Source organism: Mesocricetus auratus, unplaced genomic scaffold, assembly GCF_017639785.1.
Source record: "Mesocricetus auratus isolate SY011 unplaced genomic scaffold, BCM_Maur_2.0 Super-Scaffold_100011, whole genome shotgun sequence".
Taxonomy (NCBI): Eukaryota; Metazoa; Chordata; class Mammalia; order Rodentia; family Cricetidae; genus Mesocricetus; species Mesocricetus auratus.
Window position 1 is genome coordinate 27,576,904 of NW_024429195.1, and position 17,392 is coordinate 27,594,295.

A 17,392-nucleotide genomic window follows, 5' to 3' on the forward strand; every position below is an offset into this window, starting at 1 on the left:
TTTTGTTATTCTCATTCATTTAGGCTAGCCTGACTCAGATATTTATATTTCCTCAGTTTTCTAATAATGGCAAAGAATTTTTTTCTTGAAACTCTTCTCGTTCATCCTAAATTAATTTCTTTGAAATTACTACCCACTGTGATGGGGCCAATTAGGGGTGAGTTCAAGGTCAGGCTCAGTAACATAGGGAGGCTTGCTCAAAATTAAAATGTAAAAAGAGGGCTTGGAATGTAGTTCAATGTAGAGGGCTTGCATGTCTGGTGTACACAGACATTAGGCTCAGTTCCAAGTACCTCAAAATAAGTTTTGTAAATGTGGTTTTTCTAAACTGCTACACATACTAAAAACATGTATTCAAGGCAGACATCTAGACACACACAAACACATTTGAGGCAGACTCTCATATAGCCCAGGCTGTCCTCAACTAAGTATACAGCCAACAACAATAAACAGTTGACTCCTCTGACTCCACCTGAGTGCTGGTATTAGAAGGTGTGTCAGCATGCCTGGGTTATGGTTGCTAGGGGAATGAACCAGATCTTTGTGTAGCTGTAGGCAAGCAATCATTATTTGGGCTACACCTCTAGCTCGGAAATGTTTATTTCTAAAAAGGTAAGAACTCGGACTGGAGGTAAGAACTTGGGGACTCAGTGATCAAGAACACTGGATGCTCTTCCTAAGGACCTGGGTTCAATTCCCAGCACCCACATGATAGCTAACAATGGCCTGTTAACTCTAGTCCCAAGAGATTCAATACCTATTTCTGACCTCTAAGGGTACTACTACACACATGGTGCACAGACACACTTGAAGGTAAAACACCCATACACATAAAATAAAAATTAAAAAAATTCAATAATAATAACTTTAAAAGAACACTAAGTATTCTTTTTCTGTTTCAGGCCAACTACTGCCTGGGCCTGAGCTGACCTGAGTTGGGAGCTGCTCCCAGAAACTGGGCCGAAAATGTAGCTATTTTGAATTAGGGTAAACTGAAGGTGTGAGTATTCACCTAACATAAATCCTATCTGGAAAACAGAATATAGAACATCTCAATAGTACTTTACATTGGAGATATATATATATATACATATATATATACATATATATATATCTGGATTAAATAATAGATGTCTTTTAAAAACCTTTAAATGTTGCCAGGCAGTAGTGGTGCATGTCTTTAATCCCAGCACTTGGGAGGCAGAGGCAGGAGGATTGAGGCTAGCCTGAGCTACAAAGAGAGTTCCAGAGCAGCCAAAGCTGCAGTACAGAGAAACCCTGTCTTGAAAAACCCAAAACCAAAGCAAACCAAATCAAACCAAGCAAAAAACTCCAACCAAATAAACAAACAAAAATGTCACTATGAGGACATTTAATAGTTTCCAATTTGCCTACACTGTGGCATTAGTCAGAAGTGACCTGTAAATGTCACACACTCAAGAGAGAAAGGTGAAAATGATTGTATTTCCTTGAATTTTTTTTCTTTCTGTTTTGTGAGATAGGGGTCTGCACTTCATGGTTCATGCTGGCCTGGAATTCAAGATTGGTCTGCCTCAGTCTCCCCATGCTGAGATTACAGGAGTACAAACTTGGCTATTTCCAGGATTTAGGGGACTGTTCTCTAGCAATGAGTCAAACAGGATTTTTGTGAAATTTTATTAAAAATTAGCACAATGTTTTCATTTGTACTTGAGATTATCAAGCCCTGGAAAGGCAGTTTTATATCTTACAGTAGTGCTCTGTGGCCTCCTGTCAACAGAGGCTGTGTTTTCTCCAGTGAATTCATCCATTGAAAGCGGAGTTGTTCAGGACAAATCCCTGAGCAGAAGGGATCCCATCTAGGAAGGACTGAGCCTACTTGGGAAGAGAGGTGGGTTCACTCTGGGACAGTAGGACATTGTGACCTCAGCAGTGATGGTCTCTAAGTTTCCTATAGCTGACCCTCCCAGTCCACACTGTTGCTTGGGAAGAGAGGTGGGTTCACTCTGGGACAGTAGGACATTGTGACCTCAGCAGTGATGGTCTCTGAGTTTCCTATAGCTGACCCTCCCAGTCCACACTGTTACTTGCTCCAAGCCCATTCCTCTACCATGAGTGTGAAACAGCTAAAATCAGCAGATCCGCATGGACCTTGAGGTGACAGGCTGGCTCTGGTGAATATTCCTATTTTCTATTTAGAAGGCGGCCCACTGCAGTATTACGTGTTTGTGATGAAGTGGATAATGATGCCTGATTCCCTGAGGTTTTTCCCTTTGTCCTGATTAAGGATTCCTCTTCGAATGGTTCAGAATGTGGAGGAAAGAGTCCCAGGCAGTCATTACTTCAGCTTCACTGGTAATGTTTACTGGGGCAGGGGACAGCGAAGGCTTGTATTTCTAAGCCCACTCCCATTACTTTGGTGTGGGTTGGGGCCTGTGGTCCCCATAGATTTCCCGTGGGCCATAAGGTCTGACTCTTACAAAAGGATTCTCCTTTAAAAGTCCTACTTTGGAGGCTGAGAGTGAAGTACAGAGGCATGGGTGTGATCAGCATGTATGAGCCCTTGGGTTCAATTTCCAGCATACACAGACTCAAACACGCTATAATTCTGCATCAATAAGCTCTACATGTTATTTTATTCAGGCTAAAATATGTTGCAAAATATGGGCCCAATAAACACATTTTATATAAACGCAGGACTAAACGGTATCCACCCGAGTTTTGAGAGGCTGGTGGCCACATCTCTCAGACCCATGCCTTGAAACTGAAGCTGGATATACACAGCTAGCCTGCAGGCTTCATTTTAGCTAAGTGAACCACCAGAAATTCTAGCAATCTGTCTTTTCAGAGTTCTTCTCTTGCTGCCAAACACAGATTCTAGAATTATAGCCTCTTTGGTTTTCCATGTTTCTCTAAACAGGTTTGCAATGATTCTTATCAATGAATATGTACCTTAACATGAAAAACGTAAGCTTTTGCAGCAACATTTTCCAAATGGGTTTACCTTGGAATGTCACCTGTCTACAAATACTATGTCATTATAGCTATGGGTGTACAAAGAATGTGTGTATGCAATACTGGATTTCAGCTGGATGTTTTCATCTTATTTCTTTTGACTGTGTCAAGATGACTGCTATAAAAATAGTTTTTAAAATGATGGATTTGAGGGGCTGGAGAGATAGTTCAGTAGGTAAGAGAGTCTGCTGCTTAAAGACAAGGACCCAAGTTCAGATTCCAGCACCCACATACTAAGCTAGGCATGCCAGCCTGTAACCCCAGTGCTGGGGTGGGGGTGGAGCTGAGGCAGGAGGATCAGTGGAGATTGCTGGAAGCTAGCCTAGCTCTAGGTTCAGTAAGAAGAGTGAGGCACAGAGCGACACAGCAGGACATCTGATCTCCTCACTGGCCTCCACATGTGTGCAAAGGTATGTGCACACCTGCAAATACACATCACACACACAGACACACAAACACACACAAATTTCTGTGCACACCTGCAAATACACATCACACACACAGACACACAAACACACACAAATTTCTGTGCACACCTGCAAATACACATCACACACACAGACACACAAACACACACAAATTTCTGTGCACACCTGCAAATACACATCACATACACAAATTTCCATATTTGAAAAAAACTAAAGCATTTGAAACAACATATTAATGAATACCTTTTATTAATCAAATGTTGTAACTTATGTGTTATCTTCAAGAACCTGCAAATTAAAAAAATAACCAGGACAATTTTCACAAATGTGTTTATCTCCCACAATAATTTCACATTCAGTTTTGTAACCCGGAAATGTAGTGATGGGTACTATTGCTATTCCGTTTACCCTAAGACCACGTGTATAGTATGCATCTGCCAAAGAGCATGAGCACCTACTACAATAACAAACATTATTATTATAATGTTTTGAGACAGGCTCTCACTGTGTAGCCCCAGCTGAGCTGGAACTTACTATGCATACTAGCCTGGCCTCCCCTTGCATCTGCCTAACAAGTACTGGAATTAAAAGCATGTGCCACCACATCTAGTCCAGTTATTACTGTAAGTAGTTTGGGACTTTTTTGAAGTGCAGGGCAAACATTCTACCTCTGAGCTATATACCCACAATCCTATGCAGTCTTAAGACCCATGGAGAGCTATCAGATTATTTTCCTTTAATTTATCTAACTGTTACTCCCCCAACCCTGTGTGTGTGTGTGTGTGTGTGTGTGAGAGAGAGAGAGAGAGAGAGAGAGAGACAGAAAGACAGAGAGACACACAAAGAGAGACAGAGGGGCCAGTTTCTCACCCAACACTAAAAACTCAAAGACTTGAGTTTCCAGAAGGTATGGAAAGTTACAACAGATAGTTCATGTGTCTGAAGTCCTAGTACCCCACAGGGAGATGGAGGTGGACCCTGGAGAACCCCTAGAGTCCACGGGTCAGCCAGTCTGGCATATGACGTGGAACAACAGGAGCCCCACTGTAAGCAAGGTTGAAGGCGTGACACCCGAGGCTGTCCCTGACCTCCATACAAATGCCATGGCATCACTGACTCCACCTACAGACAAAACAAACAAAATTCCCTCAAAGATGCATGTATCAGGTCTTTGTCCTGGCCATAGAGGCAAATGATTAGCAGACGATGTCTTAATCTAACAGTATACACCAGGGGTCATTGAGATGTAAAATGAGATGCCCAATTGCAGAAGTCCAGAGGAAGAAATAAACTGTGGTAGGTAAGAGAACATATTATAAGTAGATCGTCTGTTTAAGTCCTAGCTGTATTACTTGCTGTGCAACCTTGGACATATTACTTACCCACTGTGTGCTTAGGTGCTCCCCACCAAATGGGCACACCACAGACCTGGACTGAGTCTTGTGGGCTTAGCAATGATACACGAGAAGCCCTCACTCATGTTAGCTATTGTGCTAGGGACAAATTAGGACCAAGTCAGGAAACATGAGGTATATAGTGCTTAGCAGGCAAACACTAAAATATGAGCTGCGTTTGTCTGGAGAGACGTGACAAAGGCAATGGAGAGATGAGAGAAAACCCCGTGACTCCGGAGAGGCTCGTGTTTGGATAGTTCTTGGAGGCAGTGAGGAAGAGATTCCAGTCAGCATTGCAGACAACTCTGGTACAGAAGGGAAAGTATTGAGAAGATAGGATAGGGGACACACGTGTCAGACCCCGCATCTCGAAAGGGATGGCGGGAAGACATTACTGGTGAGAGACAGCAGACTCTTGGTTAAGGGACAGAGGTGGGATGCAGGCTTGTTCAGGTGATAAAATTGGCAAGTTCAGACTAAGGGAAATGAGACTGAGCCACTGTGGATGGTTTAGCTTGCATGATGAAAAAGCAGGGGGAAAGGGCGCCTGCTTTGAGGCCCATGGAATGAACAGAATTGGTGTTTAGTTCACACCACTGCCGACACACTGGGGATATGGACAGGAGCCGAGGAAGTACAATATATGAAGAAATTCGGGGTTGATTCTGGAAAGCCCATCACTGAAACATCAAAGAGTTTAGCTAGCAAAGAATGGTCAGAGGAGGCAAGACTACAAGTAAATCAAGTCATGGGAAATGGTGGGAATTCCAGGAGGAAGGGCTTAAATGTAGGAGAGAAAGAGGTTAAGCGGAACTAAGAATCATGCCTTGGAGTTGGCACTTAGGAAAAAGAGCTTTAAGAAAATCTACAAGCTATTTCTGCAATAAAGTCTAACGGAGTGCAGCAAGAGACAGCCTTCTTCGTTAATATTTTAGGTTGCTAGGTTGAATTCCTAGGGAATATCCACAGGTATGATCCAGTTTCAGCTTGCTACGTGTTATTTTCTCAGGACCTTGCAAGAAGCTAGCCACATCAGCGTACACAGGCTGCTGATGGCGAGAATGAATGAGTGGAAAGTCTGTAGCGCCAAAGATCTGCCTCTGTAGGGCTCTGGGAGCTCCCAACACGTGGCTAGTTCTAAGCAGTAGGAGGAGGCCTTGAGGAGTTACAAAAGTTGTTTTGGTAGAAACTTGGAAGGCTGTTAACTTCTAGGGCTTATCTGGTGTTGTATGCCTGTCTTGAAGGGAGACAGACCCAGGTTGGTAATGAAGATGCAGATGGTACTGTTGGGTGACAAACACAAACCTGGGCAGTCGTGGACAGCTTTTTAAAGAGCCATACTTGCTGTTTTACTTCCTTCCTCTGCAGGGAGCACTGTGTTTCCTTCTCCTTGCAGCACGCGCGCGTCCTCTGGACCGCAGCTCAGAAGCCAGGCTAGGTCGAGCTTGGACAGCCCACCATGACAGTGACTCTAGGTGCAATAGTCTCCCGGATTCTTCCCAAAACTTACCCGGGAACTCTGATGTGGAGCTATTAGGAGCTCACCGCGGACAGGACGCGGCCGTGACCGGGGAGCCCTGAGTGGGGGCGCACACAGGGCCCCGCCGCCTCCGGTGCCGACGAGCCGGCCGGCGCCCTGCTAGTGCCCGCTCGCTCGCCGCGCGGGTCTCGGCGCATGACCTCAGCCCGGGCGACCGGGTCGCCCAGCCGCCCGCGCCACGGATGCCGGCAGGCCAGGCCGCCCACCCCGGGGCCCGCGCCCTCCGCCTCCCGCGGCCCGGCCGCTCCGCGGGCCGCCGCACTGCGCATGAGCGGGAGCCCGGCGAGCCCGTGAGAGGCGCCACCGCCGCCGCCGCCGTCCATTCGCTGCGGAGCCGGAGGAGGAGGGGAGAGGTCCGGAGGACACCAACATGGTGAGGCACCGCGGCGCCGTGCCGCCCGGCCCGGGCCCCCGACCCGGACGCGCTCCGCTACCACTGCTCGGCCGGCGCCCGACTCGGCCGGTCCCTTCCCGGCGCCGCCGCTACGCGAGGGCCGGGCAGCGGAGCGCGGCGGGGCCTAGTCGCCGGAGCGGGGCCGGGCGCCGGGCGCGGAGGCGTTGGGGGACGGCCCGCGCCCCATTGTGCGGCCGGGCGGCGCCTGGGCAGCGGGCCCGGCGCTGCCTGGTCCCGGCCGGGCCCCTCGGTGCTGGCGGCCGCGGGCGAGCCGGCATCGGCCTTCCCAGTCCGGACGCGCTGGCGCCCGGCGCCCGGGAGTTGGGGCGGCTCGGCAGAGGCTCGGTCCCAGCGCGAGGACTGGGAGGCTCCGGGCTGCGGACGGAAGTGCAGCCGGGGGACCCGAGACCTGCTGCCTTCCGAGCGCCTGCTCTGTTTGCTTGGGGTGGGAGGAGTAATTGCTTTATTATAGCAGTTAGGGATCATTTGTGATTCTTAAAAAACAGTTTGTCAAGTTGCTCCCCTCCTGGTTTTTGTTTGGGGGGGAGGGTGAGAAAAAGTCACGGAAGCTGGAAGACGCTGTAGTGAGCTGACTCCTTTGTCATTAAGTACCTGGCGCTGCTGGACACTGGTTTTCGGTTTGGAAGGATACAGTCACACCTTGTTGGAGTTCCAGGCAGACTGCTGAGTGAATAGTAAAAGTGATAGAGTCCTTTTGCTCCGGAGAGCAGCAGGGCCTCTTTGGGGAGGTTGGTGTGTGCTCCAGGCTTCAGTTGTGGGGGGTTGTTTTCGCTCAATGACACTTATATGGCCCCAGCCTCCAGCTGCTTTGGTCTCATGTGTGATCTGTGTGGTTTGGTCCCACATATTCAAGATTTCTTATTCTGTGCTAAGTTCGTAAAACTTTGTATTTGTAAGAAGGCGTCTCTGTAAAGTACAGGATTGAGATTACGTTCAGAGACCCAACAGAGAGTCTTCAGTTTGTTCTTGGGCAGGCCTTGGACATCCCTCATGGACAGCCCCTAAGAGTTTCCACGCTGTGACTGAGGTGCTTGTAGCAGGCTGACCTACTGAAGTGCGGGTCTGCGGTGAACACTTACCATCCAGTGCACGTGTGCAGCTTAAACAGCCCACATCGGATTCCTCTCGAATCCACTGCCTGTTAGTGCTCTGGGAATGCAGGATTCATGCTGTTTAGATGAGAGCTCACTTTGGGTTTGGGCTTGTAGCCTTCTGTCCCTTTGGTTAATATTAAATTAGCTCATTTTGGAATGTAGCCATTAAGTCATGAAGTACTGCTTGAGACAAGATGCCCTGAACTTAAAACACCTTCTATGCTTTAACTCATTTCATGTCACTCGTACTATCTTGGTTTAGAAAGTCAGTATGGGCACATAAGGATCTTACAGTAAATTTATTTCATTATAAATTTATATTTTTTTTCTTAGCACAGGTTTAGGCTGTTAGGAGTTTTTTGTTTTGTTTTTGGTAGGGGCGCCACAGCTAATTTCTACAACATGAATTATTGTCAGTTTTAGGAAAGACATAAATGAGGGAATATCTGAAATATTTCTATAAGGAAAAAAATTCAGTTACCTGTCTTTCACACTCACAGAGAGACCAAAAATAACCCCGGGCTGGGGATCAAACCTAGGCAGGACTTCATGCCTGATAGGCAAGTGTATTTTAAGAAGTATTCAAACCATCTGAGTTTTCTCCTTATAAGATCAGGCAGGACTGGGTTTGTTAACTTCTCAAGTTCTGTTGAGCTTAATAATTTTATGATTCTAATGATCATTTTAAATGTGTAAGATATATGTAGATTGCATAACCTATTTGATTTTTATAAATCACCAGAGGGATTTAGACCTGTGGTGTCTTAAGAGGCCATCTGACTTGTCCCTCCCTTTTACAAAAGTAGAAATGCAGGCTCAGGAAGGTTTTGAGGTTCAGGTTTGTAAGATGGTTATAAAAATGTAACTGTTTTCTCCCAGCTTGTCATTTCCTGGCATTTGTGATACATGTAAATAAGTTTTTTAAATCAAGCCAAAAATGGTTGAAAATAGGAAAATAAGTATTACAATAATTATGTTAAGTAGCAAAATTTAAATTAATGGGTAGTTAATGTTGTCAATTACTGTTCTTAATGGCTTTAAAATATATGGACTTTGAAATGTATATATATTTTCTGCAAATAGCAGGTCCTAAAAATGCAGTATGTAAATCTGTTCTGGATTGTTTGGGATTTGTTGCACATCTTCTGTATAGCTGAAAGTAAAGGAGGGCCTGACTGCTTTGGGCGTTCATTAAGTATCTGGAATCTGCTATGTTCCTTGCACTGTCCTAAGCCTTGAGATATATCTGTATCTATCAGACAGAAACCTGGGAAGTCAGACATAAGTCTAGGGAAAGTCAAGAAGTAAACATTGTATATATTTTCCCGCTACTGTTTACAAGGTGTCATGGGGAAGAGACACTGTTAGAGCAGAGGATGATTAGAGGATGATTAGAGGTGCACCCGGCCATGGTGGAAGTGGGATACAAAATAGCAAAACAGTGTCTGCCCGGCTGAGGAGAGAAAAAGAGCGAAGTGCCAGCTGAGAGAATAAGCCTTGCCTCACGCAGTAGGGTGGAGAAGAGCTGGCGAGACTGGTGGCTGGAGAGCAATGAAGTGTATGGAAGAGGCCACTAGAGTGGGAGAGAGGGAACTCAGGCTTTGCCTTGGTGAACATTGTAAAGATAGCAGGCTTTACTTTTGAGAGAGGCGGGAAGCCCCGCTACCCTCTGGGTGCTATGGCAGTGTTCCTTTTGTCTCAGGTGTCCTGTTACAATATGGTATTTTCAGACAGTCCTTTCCATACTAGACTCTTAGTAAAGGTTTTTTCCTTTCTTTCTTTCCTTTTTTTTTTGGTTTTTTTTTGTTTGTTTTGTTTTGTTTTGTTTTTTTGAGACAGGATTTCTCTGTGTAGCTCTGGCTGTCCTGGAATGCATTCTGTAAACCAGGCTGACCTTGAACTCACAGGGATCCACCTGCCTCTGCCTCCCTGAGTGCTGGGATTAAAGGCATCTGCCACTCTCACTCCCGCTAGTTTTTTTCTTATGTAGCTTATATGTACAGAGTTTTTAAATACAACATTTCCCACTAGCTGTTCAAAGGTTAGTTTAAAAAATTTTTTTTCTTAAGTTGTTGGTTGTTTTGGTGATTGGTATGTACATCAATGACTATCTGCAGAAAACTGGGTCTTTTAGGAGAGAAGAAATTGAGATTTATTGAATGTAGCGCAGGCTTGTCTGACAGCTTATATCTATGTATTAGTGCTCCCACTTGTGGAGTAGGTAGTATTACCACCACCTGTCAGCCAAGCTGGCAAACATCTTGGTGGGTCTTGATTCCATACGGATTCCTCCTCCAGCCCTCAGTTTTCCAGAGAGAGGGGGGGGAGGGGGAGAGGGAGAGGGAGAGGGGGAAGGAGAGAGGGGGGAGGAGAGAGAGAGGGGGAAGGAGAGAGGGAAAGAGGGAGAGAAGAGAATTAAGTAATATTTCAATACTAGTATGGAATCTCTTGCTAGTTTGACTCTATTTTTTTATATTGAATGCAACCACATTGCTTCTATATTAATTCAAATGGTCTGGTGTAAACATTAAATATGTAATTGAAAATTAAAACTCTTTGGTATATAGTGAAGAACATTGGAGATAAAATTAACTGAGTGTGAGTTTTGTTTTTTGTAAGTTGTAAAGGAACAGGACTCATTGGAGTCATGAGCCTTTTTATTCCAGTCTCTTAGGTAGGTGCATGCATAGAGGAAATCTGAGGTGCTGGGCAACAGCTCAAGGGCTTGTGCATGGTAGACAACTACTCTCCCATTGTGCTACACCCCCCCCCCCAAGAAAGTCTCCTTGAAGTACAGGATGTGAGATTCTGGGTATGGAGGTGCCTGTAATCCCAGCATGCCTGGGGCTAAGGCAGGAGGATCACAAGGGGGGGGAGTTAATGCAAGCCTGGGCAACAGAATGAGTTCAGAGACAACCAGGGTTATATGCTAAGACTCCACCTCAAGACAAGCAAACAACAACAAAACAATAAAAAGAGAAATAGCACCATGTGGTATTCAGGTCATGTGGGAGTCAGCCTTGACAGTTGATGAAGACAAATCATTCTAAATAGAATTCAATTGCTGTGTGGATGGAAACAAGTTATTGAGTAGGTAAATGGTTGATTTACCTCACTACTTAAGTTTGTATCCCCCAGCCAAGAAAAGAAAGCTATCTTTCATTACTTTTAGGCTTTAAAATTTTTTTAATGATTTATTATTTTTATTTTATTTGCATTGGTGTTTTGCCTAGATGTATATCTGCAGTAAACTGCAGGTCTGCATTGTAAACTTTGTAAAAACTATGGAACGATTCATGAATTTTCGAGGCATCCTTGCTCAGAGGCCATGCTAATCTCTGTATCATTCCAATTTTAGTATATTTTAAGGGATTTGCTCAAATAATAAATTTCTAAAGAGTTATATTGAATTATACATTTAAATCCCTCACCACTGAGCACAGTGATCAGTTGCTGAAAGTATATTCAACCTATCCCCTTGTTAGGTTGATATATTTTAATTTTAATAAACTCCTAAGGGGCTGGAGTGTTGGTAGAATGCTTGAATTACGCTCTGGGTTTTATCCCACCACCCTATAAACTGGCCATAGTGGTTATGCCTATTATCCCAGCACCTTAGGGGCCTAGACTTAGAGGCTCAGAAGCACAAGGTCATCCTTAGCTATGTGTGGGATGCATGAGCAGGCCCTGTCTCACATTTAGATTATTTACTACATTAATAGAATATTGCTTAAGGTTTAAGTAGGTAAGAAATCTTAAAACTAGACCCCACTTTTTAAGGATCTTTATGAAACAAATATTGTGTTGACTGTTGAACACTAACCGTTGTAGTTATCTATGAAACTTTAAAAATATACAGTGCTTTGGGTTCTTGTTGTTTTTGGTTTCTTTCTTTTTCTTAATTTTTTTTTGCAGAAAAATGTTTATGGAAAGGGTAAAGCAATTTTCTTTTTATTCATTCATTCATTCGGTGAGATTGCTCAGGCTGGTCTTCAACTCCTGGGCTCAATTGATCTTTCTGCTTCAGCTTCTCAGGTGGCTGAGGCAGTAATGATTGCACTCAGCTTGAAGCAAGTTACCTGCTAGGACTGCTTCTTAGATGGTCAAGCCATAAGCTAGGGAAGATCTGCTGAAAAGTGACCAACAAAAATAAAATTGAAGGAACTCGTTTCTGTCCTCTTACCATATTTAACTAGAAATTAGCAAAACTAACTTTTAAGTAGTCAGACACTTGTTGTAGGAATTCAACAACAGCCATCTTTTGGCTAACATAACAATTTTGAGGAGTAGTGAAGAGAAAATTGTTTAAATGTCTGTGAATAGAACACTTGTTGTGAACCTGTGAGGGGTTACGAACCTGTGAGGGTCAGAAGTGACTGTTCATGCCTCTGATGCTGGCAGTGGGGAGGGTGGGACAGGATTGCTGTTGAGTTCAAGACTACTAAGGCTGCATGGCAAGGTCTAGGCCAGCCTGCACTACAGGGTGGGGGAGACTCTGCTCAAACAACCTGTGAGGACTACTCTCTGTAACCATTTTGGATCACATAGATGTACTTTCTGATTATGTCATTGTACATAGTAACTACACAGCATTCTCGACTTTCTGCTCTGCAGGGTACTGCCTACCTCCTGGATGATTTGAACTATTATTCATGGGGCAGAAAACTAAAGAATGAATGATAAGCTTCACTGGCCTAATACCTTATTAGTAATTATTCTACACTGTAGATTAAACTGTAAAAGAATATTATAAGAGTTCTATTTCTTTTAGCTTCTTATTGGAAATTGTACCTAGACCCTTAAGTTCTGGCTATATGTTCTGTGTTGAGCCTTTTCCTTGGAAAAGGAAACCATGACTTCCAGTAGCTGTAGGTCTTTCTTATCTCTTCATTCAAAGCTATAGATTGTCATCTGTTTAAAAAACAGACTGTCATGGAACCATAAATATACTTTTCATCTTGTTTTATTACTTGTCTTAAAAATAACCTATCCCCTTACTCCCTCAGCAAAGCCCTAAATAGATGTTCCATCCCAGTCCCTGTGTTAGCCTGGGGACTAGATGGGGAGCCAGTGTTTGTAGTTACAATGCTGATATTTGCATTTGAGAAGGGAAAAGTTGGTTCTATTAGAGTAGGTGAAGAATGCCCCCCTCCTCTCCCCTGCACTTTCTGCTGAATCAGTAATTTTGTAACCTTTGTTTTCCTGTCCCCATGAAGACCTGTGCAGAGTAATGGGAAGGTGGCATTCTTTGAAGGCAGGCCATGCTTTGGGTACTGTAGATCTATTTGGTGAGTGTAGTAGATCCTACCCTGAGATGAAGATGGGCCAACACTTTTCAGAGTTGGTGCATATAAATCAAGAAGATCTGTTGCCTCTGAATCCAGCTTGGGCAGCTGAGGCAGGACTATCTCTCAAGTTTCAGGCTAGCCTGTGGCCACAAAGGGAGAATCTGTCTCTTCCCCATGGTGCCCCCCCCCAAAAAAGGAAAAGTTGGCCAGTATAAGATCTGACACATGGTAGTAGCTCAAATAAATACAAACTGTTAGTTTTTTTGTTTTTGTTTTTGTTTTATCATGGTCATTGTTTTTCACTTACCATTTAAATAATTTTGTTTTGTCACCCCCCCCCCCATTATTCCTGCTTAATTTATGGACCTTTAAGAGTTCTTACTACATACAAGTTGAGGTTAAATTAATTAAGTTAAATGTCTAGAACTGAAAAACTTTGTTTACTGAAGCAGAGTGGAATGGAAACCTTGCCTGGAAGACCTGAGAGGAGACTTGAGTTTCAACAAGCCATGTTATAGTGCACCTCTGCAGCCAAAGGAGAGATGTGGACAGTTCACTCTTACCTTAGCCTGACTTCCCTGGAGTAGAACTTTGTCCCTAGGTAAAAGTGTTCTGTTGCAGCAGGTCACCTCATCGAACTGCCTTTTCCTGCACTTTCGACCTGTGATCTGTGGGAAGGCCAGTTGGGTGGTTGAGTATGGGTAACAGCGGACTCAGTCTTACATAAGAAAACATAGCTTGCTAGACTAAAGCTAACTCTTATAAATCTCATAGGAATTTGAAAATGTTAATCACATTAGCCACACAGCTTTTTAAAAAATGTATTACATTTATGTATTTATGTGTGGGGCTTCATTTGTGCCAAAGTGCATATTTGGAAGTCAGGACAACTTGTCAGAGTTAGTTCTCTCTTTCTACCCATGTGGGTCTTGGGGATTGAACTAAGGTCATCAGACTTGCTAGCAAATGCCTCTACAGGCTGAGTCATCTCAGTGGCACCTGCTGTACTCAGAGCATTTAATGAAAGTGACACATGGTTGTTAAGGTTATTTTATTCTTATTCTGAGTCAGAATTTAAGTAGCCCTAGCTAGCCTTGATGACCTGATCTCATATAGATCTGCCTTCTGTGCCACTACCTGACCTTATTAAGATACTCTGGTATTTAGAAGCATTGACTTTTGTGAACTAGATATCAGCTAACTAAAATTGCATTCCAAAAAGTAATTCCAGAGCTGAGAGATGGCTCAGAATCTAAGAGACAGTGCTCTTACAAGGGCCCCAGGTTAGATATCCACATGGCGGCTCACAATCTTCTGTGACTCCAGTTCCAGAGGATCTGCTGCCCTCCCTCACCCAGGGATTGCAGGCACTTAATGTGCCCGAATGCCTGCAGGGAGACACTTGTGTTCACTTTAGAAACTACAGAACTGTGGACTTGAGTGTCTTTCTGCTGTTGAGATTGAAGTTGAAGCTTAGGGGTAAGGTAGGAAGATGAACATTGTGGGTGAAAATAAGTGAATGAATTTTTTTTACAAGTGTCATTTCCTCAGTAAAGTTATTTCTGTATTGGAAATTTGAAGTGTTAGTTGAACAGGAGGTCATTTTCCATGTACATGATTTGTCTTGGGGAACATAATAGGAAGACTTTCCTGTCATTATTATGTTTTGCTATGGAGCAATCTGTTAACCTAGTCATTGTTTTGTGAGTTCAGCAGTAAAATATGCTAGATCCAAGACATCGTATTTGAGGTTTTTCAGATAAACTACTCATTTTGGTACTGGAGATTGAAGTTTCAGTAGCTGCTCTACCACTGAACCACACCATCTTCTTAGAATAGTTATTTTTTAAAATGTGATTCTTAAATTTATTGAGTTAAAAAAGGAGGGAAGATTTAAGTACAAAGTGGTGTGAGTTCACATCTAGGCATTTTTTTATTTCGTAAAGCAAATAGATGAGTCTTATTGTTGAGATTATGGAATTTTTCCGGGTTTTCTCCCCCATTCCTCTTTTTTCCCTTTTCTTCTCTCTCTGTCTTTAAATCTAGAATAGAACTAAGAATTTTAATACAGCCTGAGTACTAAGTCCTTGAATGCTTACCACTCTTGACTTCTCTTGAAAAGTTGGCGATGTCCAAGTGACGTTGACACGAGAAGACTGAAGGTTTACTGCTTAATCCCGTTTACCAGCTTCTCTGTTGTAGTCCTCTTCAATACACAGTAAAGGAAATCTAATATACACATTTGACTGCTAAGTCTTTGAGGCTATCTCATGGAAAAAGGTCTCCACTAGCTTTTTAATAGAAATAGAGAAAACCCGCAGCCAGGTGTTGTGGCCAATGTCTTTAATCTCAACACTCAGGAGGCAGAGGCAGGCAGATCTCTGAGTTTGGGGCCAGCCTGGTCTACTGAGTGAGTTCCAGGACAGCCTCCAAAGCCACAGAAAAACACTATCTCAAAAAACCAAATTTAAGAGAGAAAAATCTGCTTTTTCTTCCTCTTCAGTTTTTTTTTTAATCGTTCCTCTTATCTTCAGCTTCTCAGTAATACTCTGCTTAATCTAGTGACCCTTCTTCTGAGGTTGGCCAACTTTTGATGCCATTCTCCTTTGGAATTGGAACATCTTGCCCAATACCACCTGTGTAGCCTGGGAAAAGGGAATGGGCGTGTGAGATTCTAACCAGCTTGAGCAGAGGGCAGATGTAGTTTACCCAGGAGAACCCTGTGGTCTGCAGAAAGTACATCACCCAGGGGGAAATGGACACTAAAACTTGCCCTGGGTGCAGAGCTGAGAGCAATGTGACAGGCAGCCACCGTGAGAAGTGGCGGTGCTTATCAGACACCTCAGGGGCAGGCTGACAGCGGCCATCGCTGACCCTTCCCATCTCCACCTCTCTGCTATCAGTTCTTTGCTGCGTGCTGCCCAGTTGTTTATGCGGTTACAAATGATGACTAGTTGCTTTTGAAGAATGTGCTTATTTTCCTCACAGACCAGAAGTGTATACTTGGAGCAGGCACAATAGTTACTGTATTAGAAACTAAGTGGTATGACCTAAAATTAAGTAGTTAGTATAATGTTGTTGCTTAGTTAGACAAGACAGTCTTTTATCTTTCCCTCACTGTCCTCTAATGCCTACTTTTTGTCAGGAAGTCACCAATGCAGTGAACAGCTCTTGGCTTGTAGAATTAGTTTAAACTCTGCTTTTTAGCTCCTGTCTTAAGCAGGGAGCAGTGTACTGGACTCAATACTGTTTGATTAAAATCCCAGATAAGCCAAACTGTCTTGCTGCCTGTAACTTTAGAAGATGGGGGGAGACTGTGTGAGAAGTTATTATATCAGGGTTAATTCAAAAATAGTTTCCAGGTTCACTTTCTAGATTATCTGGTAGCTGTGGTGATCACAGTGACACTCAGCTACTTTAAAGGGGTATAAACATGTCAGATACCCTGTGGTTCTAGGGAGATGGTATGCTGTGTTTCAGAATAATTTTCCAAGGTTAAAAATGGGTTTTTGTTTGCTTTCAGTTAATTAACTTTCAAGAATTTAAATTATTTCCTTTTTGGTTATTTCCTTGGGATTGTCATTGAATAATACATTTCAAGGATAAGAATAATCCTGGGTGTTTGAGAGATGTATGTCATGTGGTAGGTTAGAGCAGTGGTTCTCAACCTTCCTAATGCTGCATCCCTTTAATACAGTTCCTCATGGTGTGGTGACCCAAAATGATTTTGTTACTATTTCATAACAGCAGTTTTGTTACTGTTAGGAATCATAATGTAAATGTTTTTGGAGATAGAGGTTTATCAGAGGGGTCATGACCCACAGGTTGAGAACCAATGGGCTATAACTTAGGTGGTATCCAGAGGTGGTAGGGTTATCAAGCTAGTGTATTTTATAATTTCTGTTTCAGTGGAGGATAGTGGTTGGGGTTGTAATCTGAACTTCATACGTTAACATTTGCCAAGAGAGAAGAGAGTGACAGATGAGGCTCATGGGCATAATTGTTTTTCATGTTCTGAGAGAAAGACTTTGTTTTTATACTTGATTTTACAGTCTTATTTTTACTCTGTAATAGTGGTAATGCTTATTTACCTTTGATAGCCTCTCTGAGGTTCTCAAGAGGTTTTAAAATATCCACCATGCAGGGGGCCCCTAGAGAATTGCCAGGACTTGAACTTGTAAGGCTATTTTGTTCCTCCCTTATTTCTCCTGCACAAGCTGGGTCTGTTTCCTCCATGTT

At 43.5% G+C, this 17,392-nt stretch overlaps 1 protein-coding gene and 1 non-coding gene across 6 annotated transcripts in view; one reads left to right on the forward strand and one right to left on the reverse strand.

The window, feature by feature from the left end:
• The first annotated feature begins 2,040 nt into the window (after positions 1-2,040).
• Positions 2,041-17,392, forward strand: part of Dcun1d1 (defective in cullin neddylation 1 domain containing 1) — a 38,315-nt gene continuing 22,963 nt past the window's right edge. The window contains exon 1 of one of the 5 annotated variants that reach the window (XM_040754503.1): positions 2,041-2,153. Coding sequence is in view for 2 of the 5 variants with exons in the window: in XM_040754501.1 (XP_040610435.1) it covers positions 2,290-2,334 (45 nt within the window). In the remaining 3 variants the exon portion in view is untranslated. Of the gene's footprint in view, positions 2,154-2,266; positions 2,335-6,582; positions 6,730-7,475; positions 7,500-13,572; positions 13,755-17,392 lie in introns of those variants that run through there. The other 4 variants (XM_040754501.1, XM_040754502.1, XM_040754505.1 and 1 more) reach the window with 4 other exon arrangements.
• LOC121143422 lies at positions 11,144-11,247 on the reverse strand. Its single transcript, XR_005880611.1, has one exon. It is a non-coding gene; the product is annotated as a U6 spliceosomal RNA (small nuclear RNA).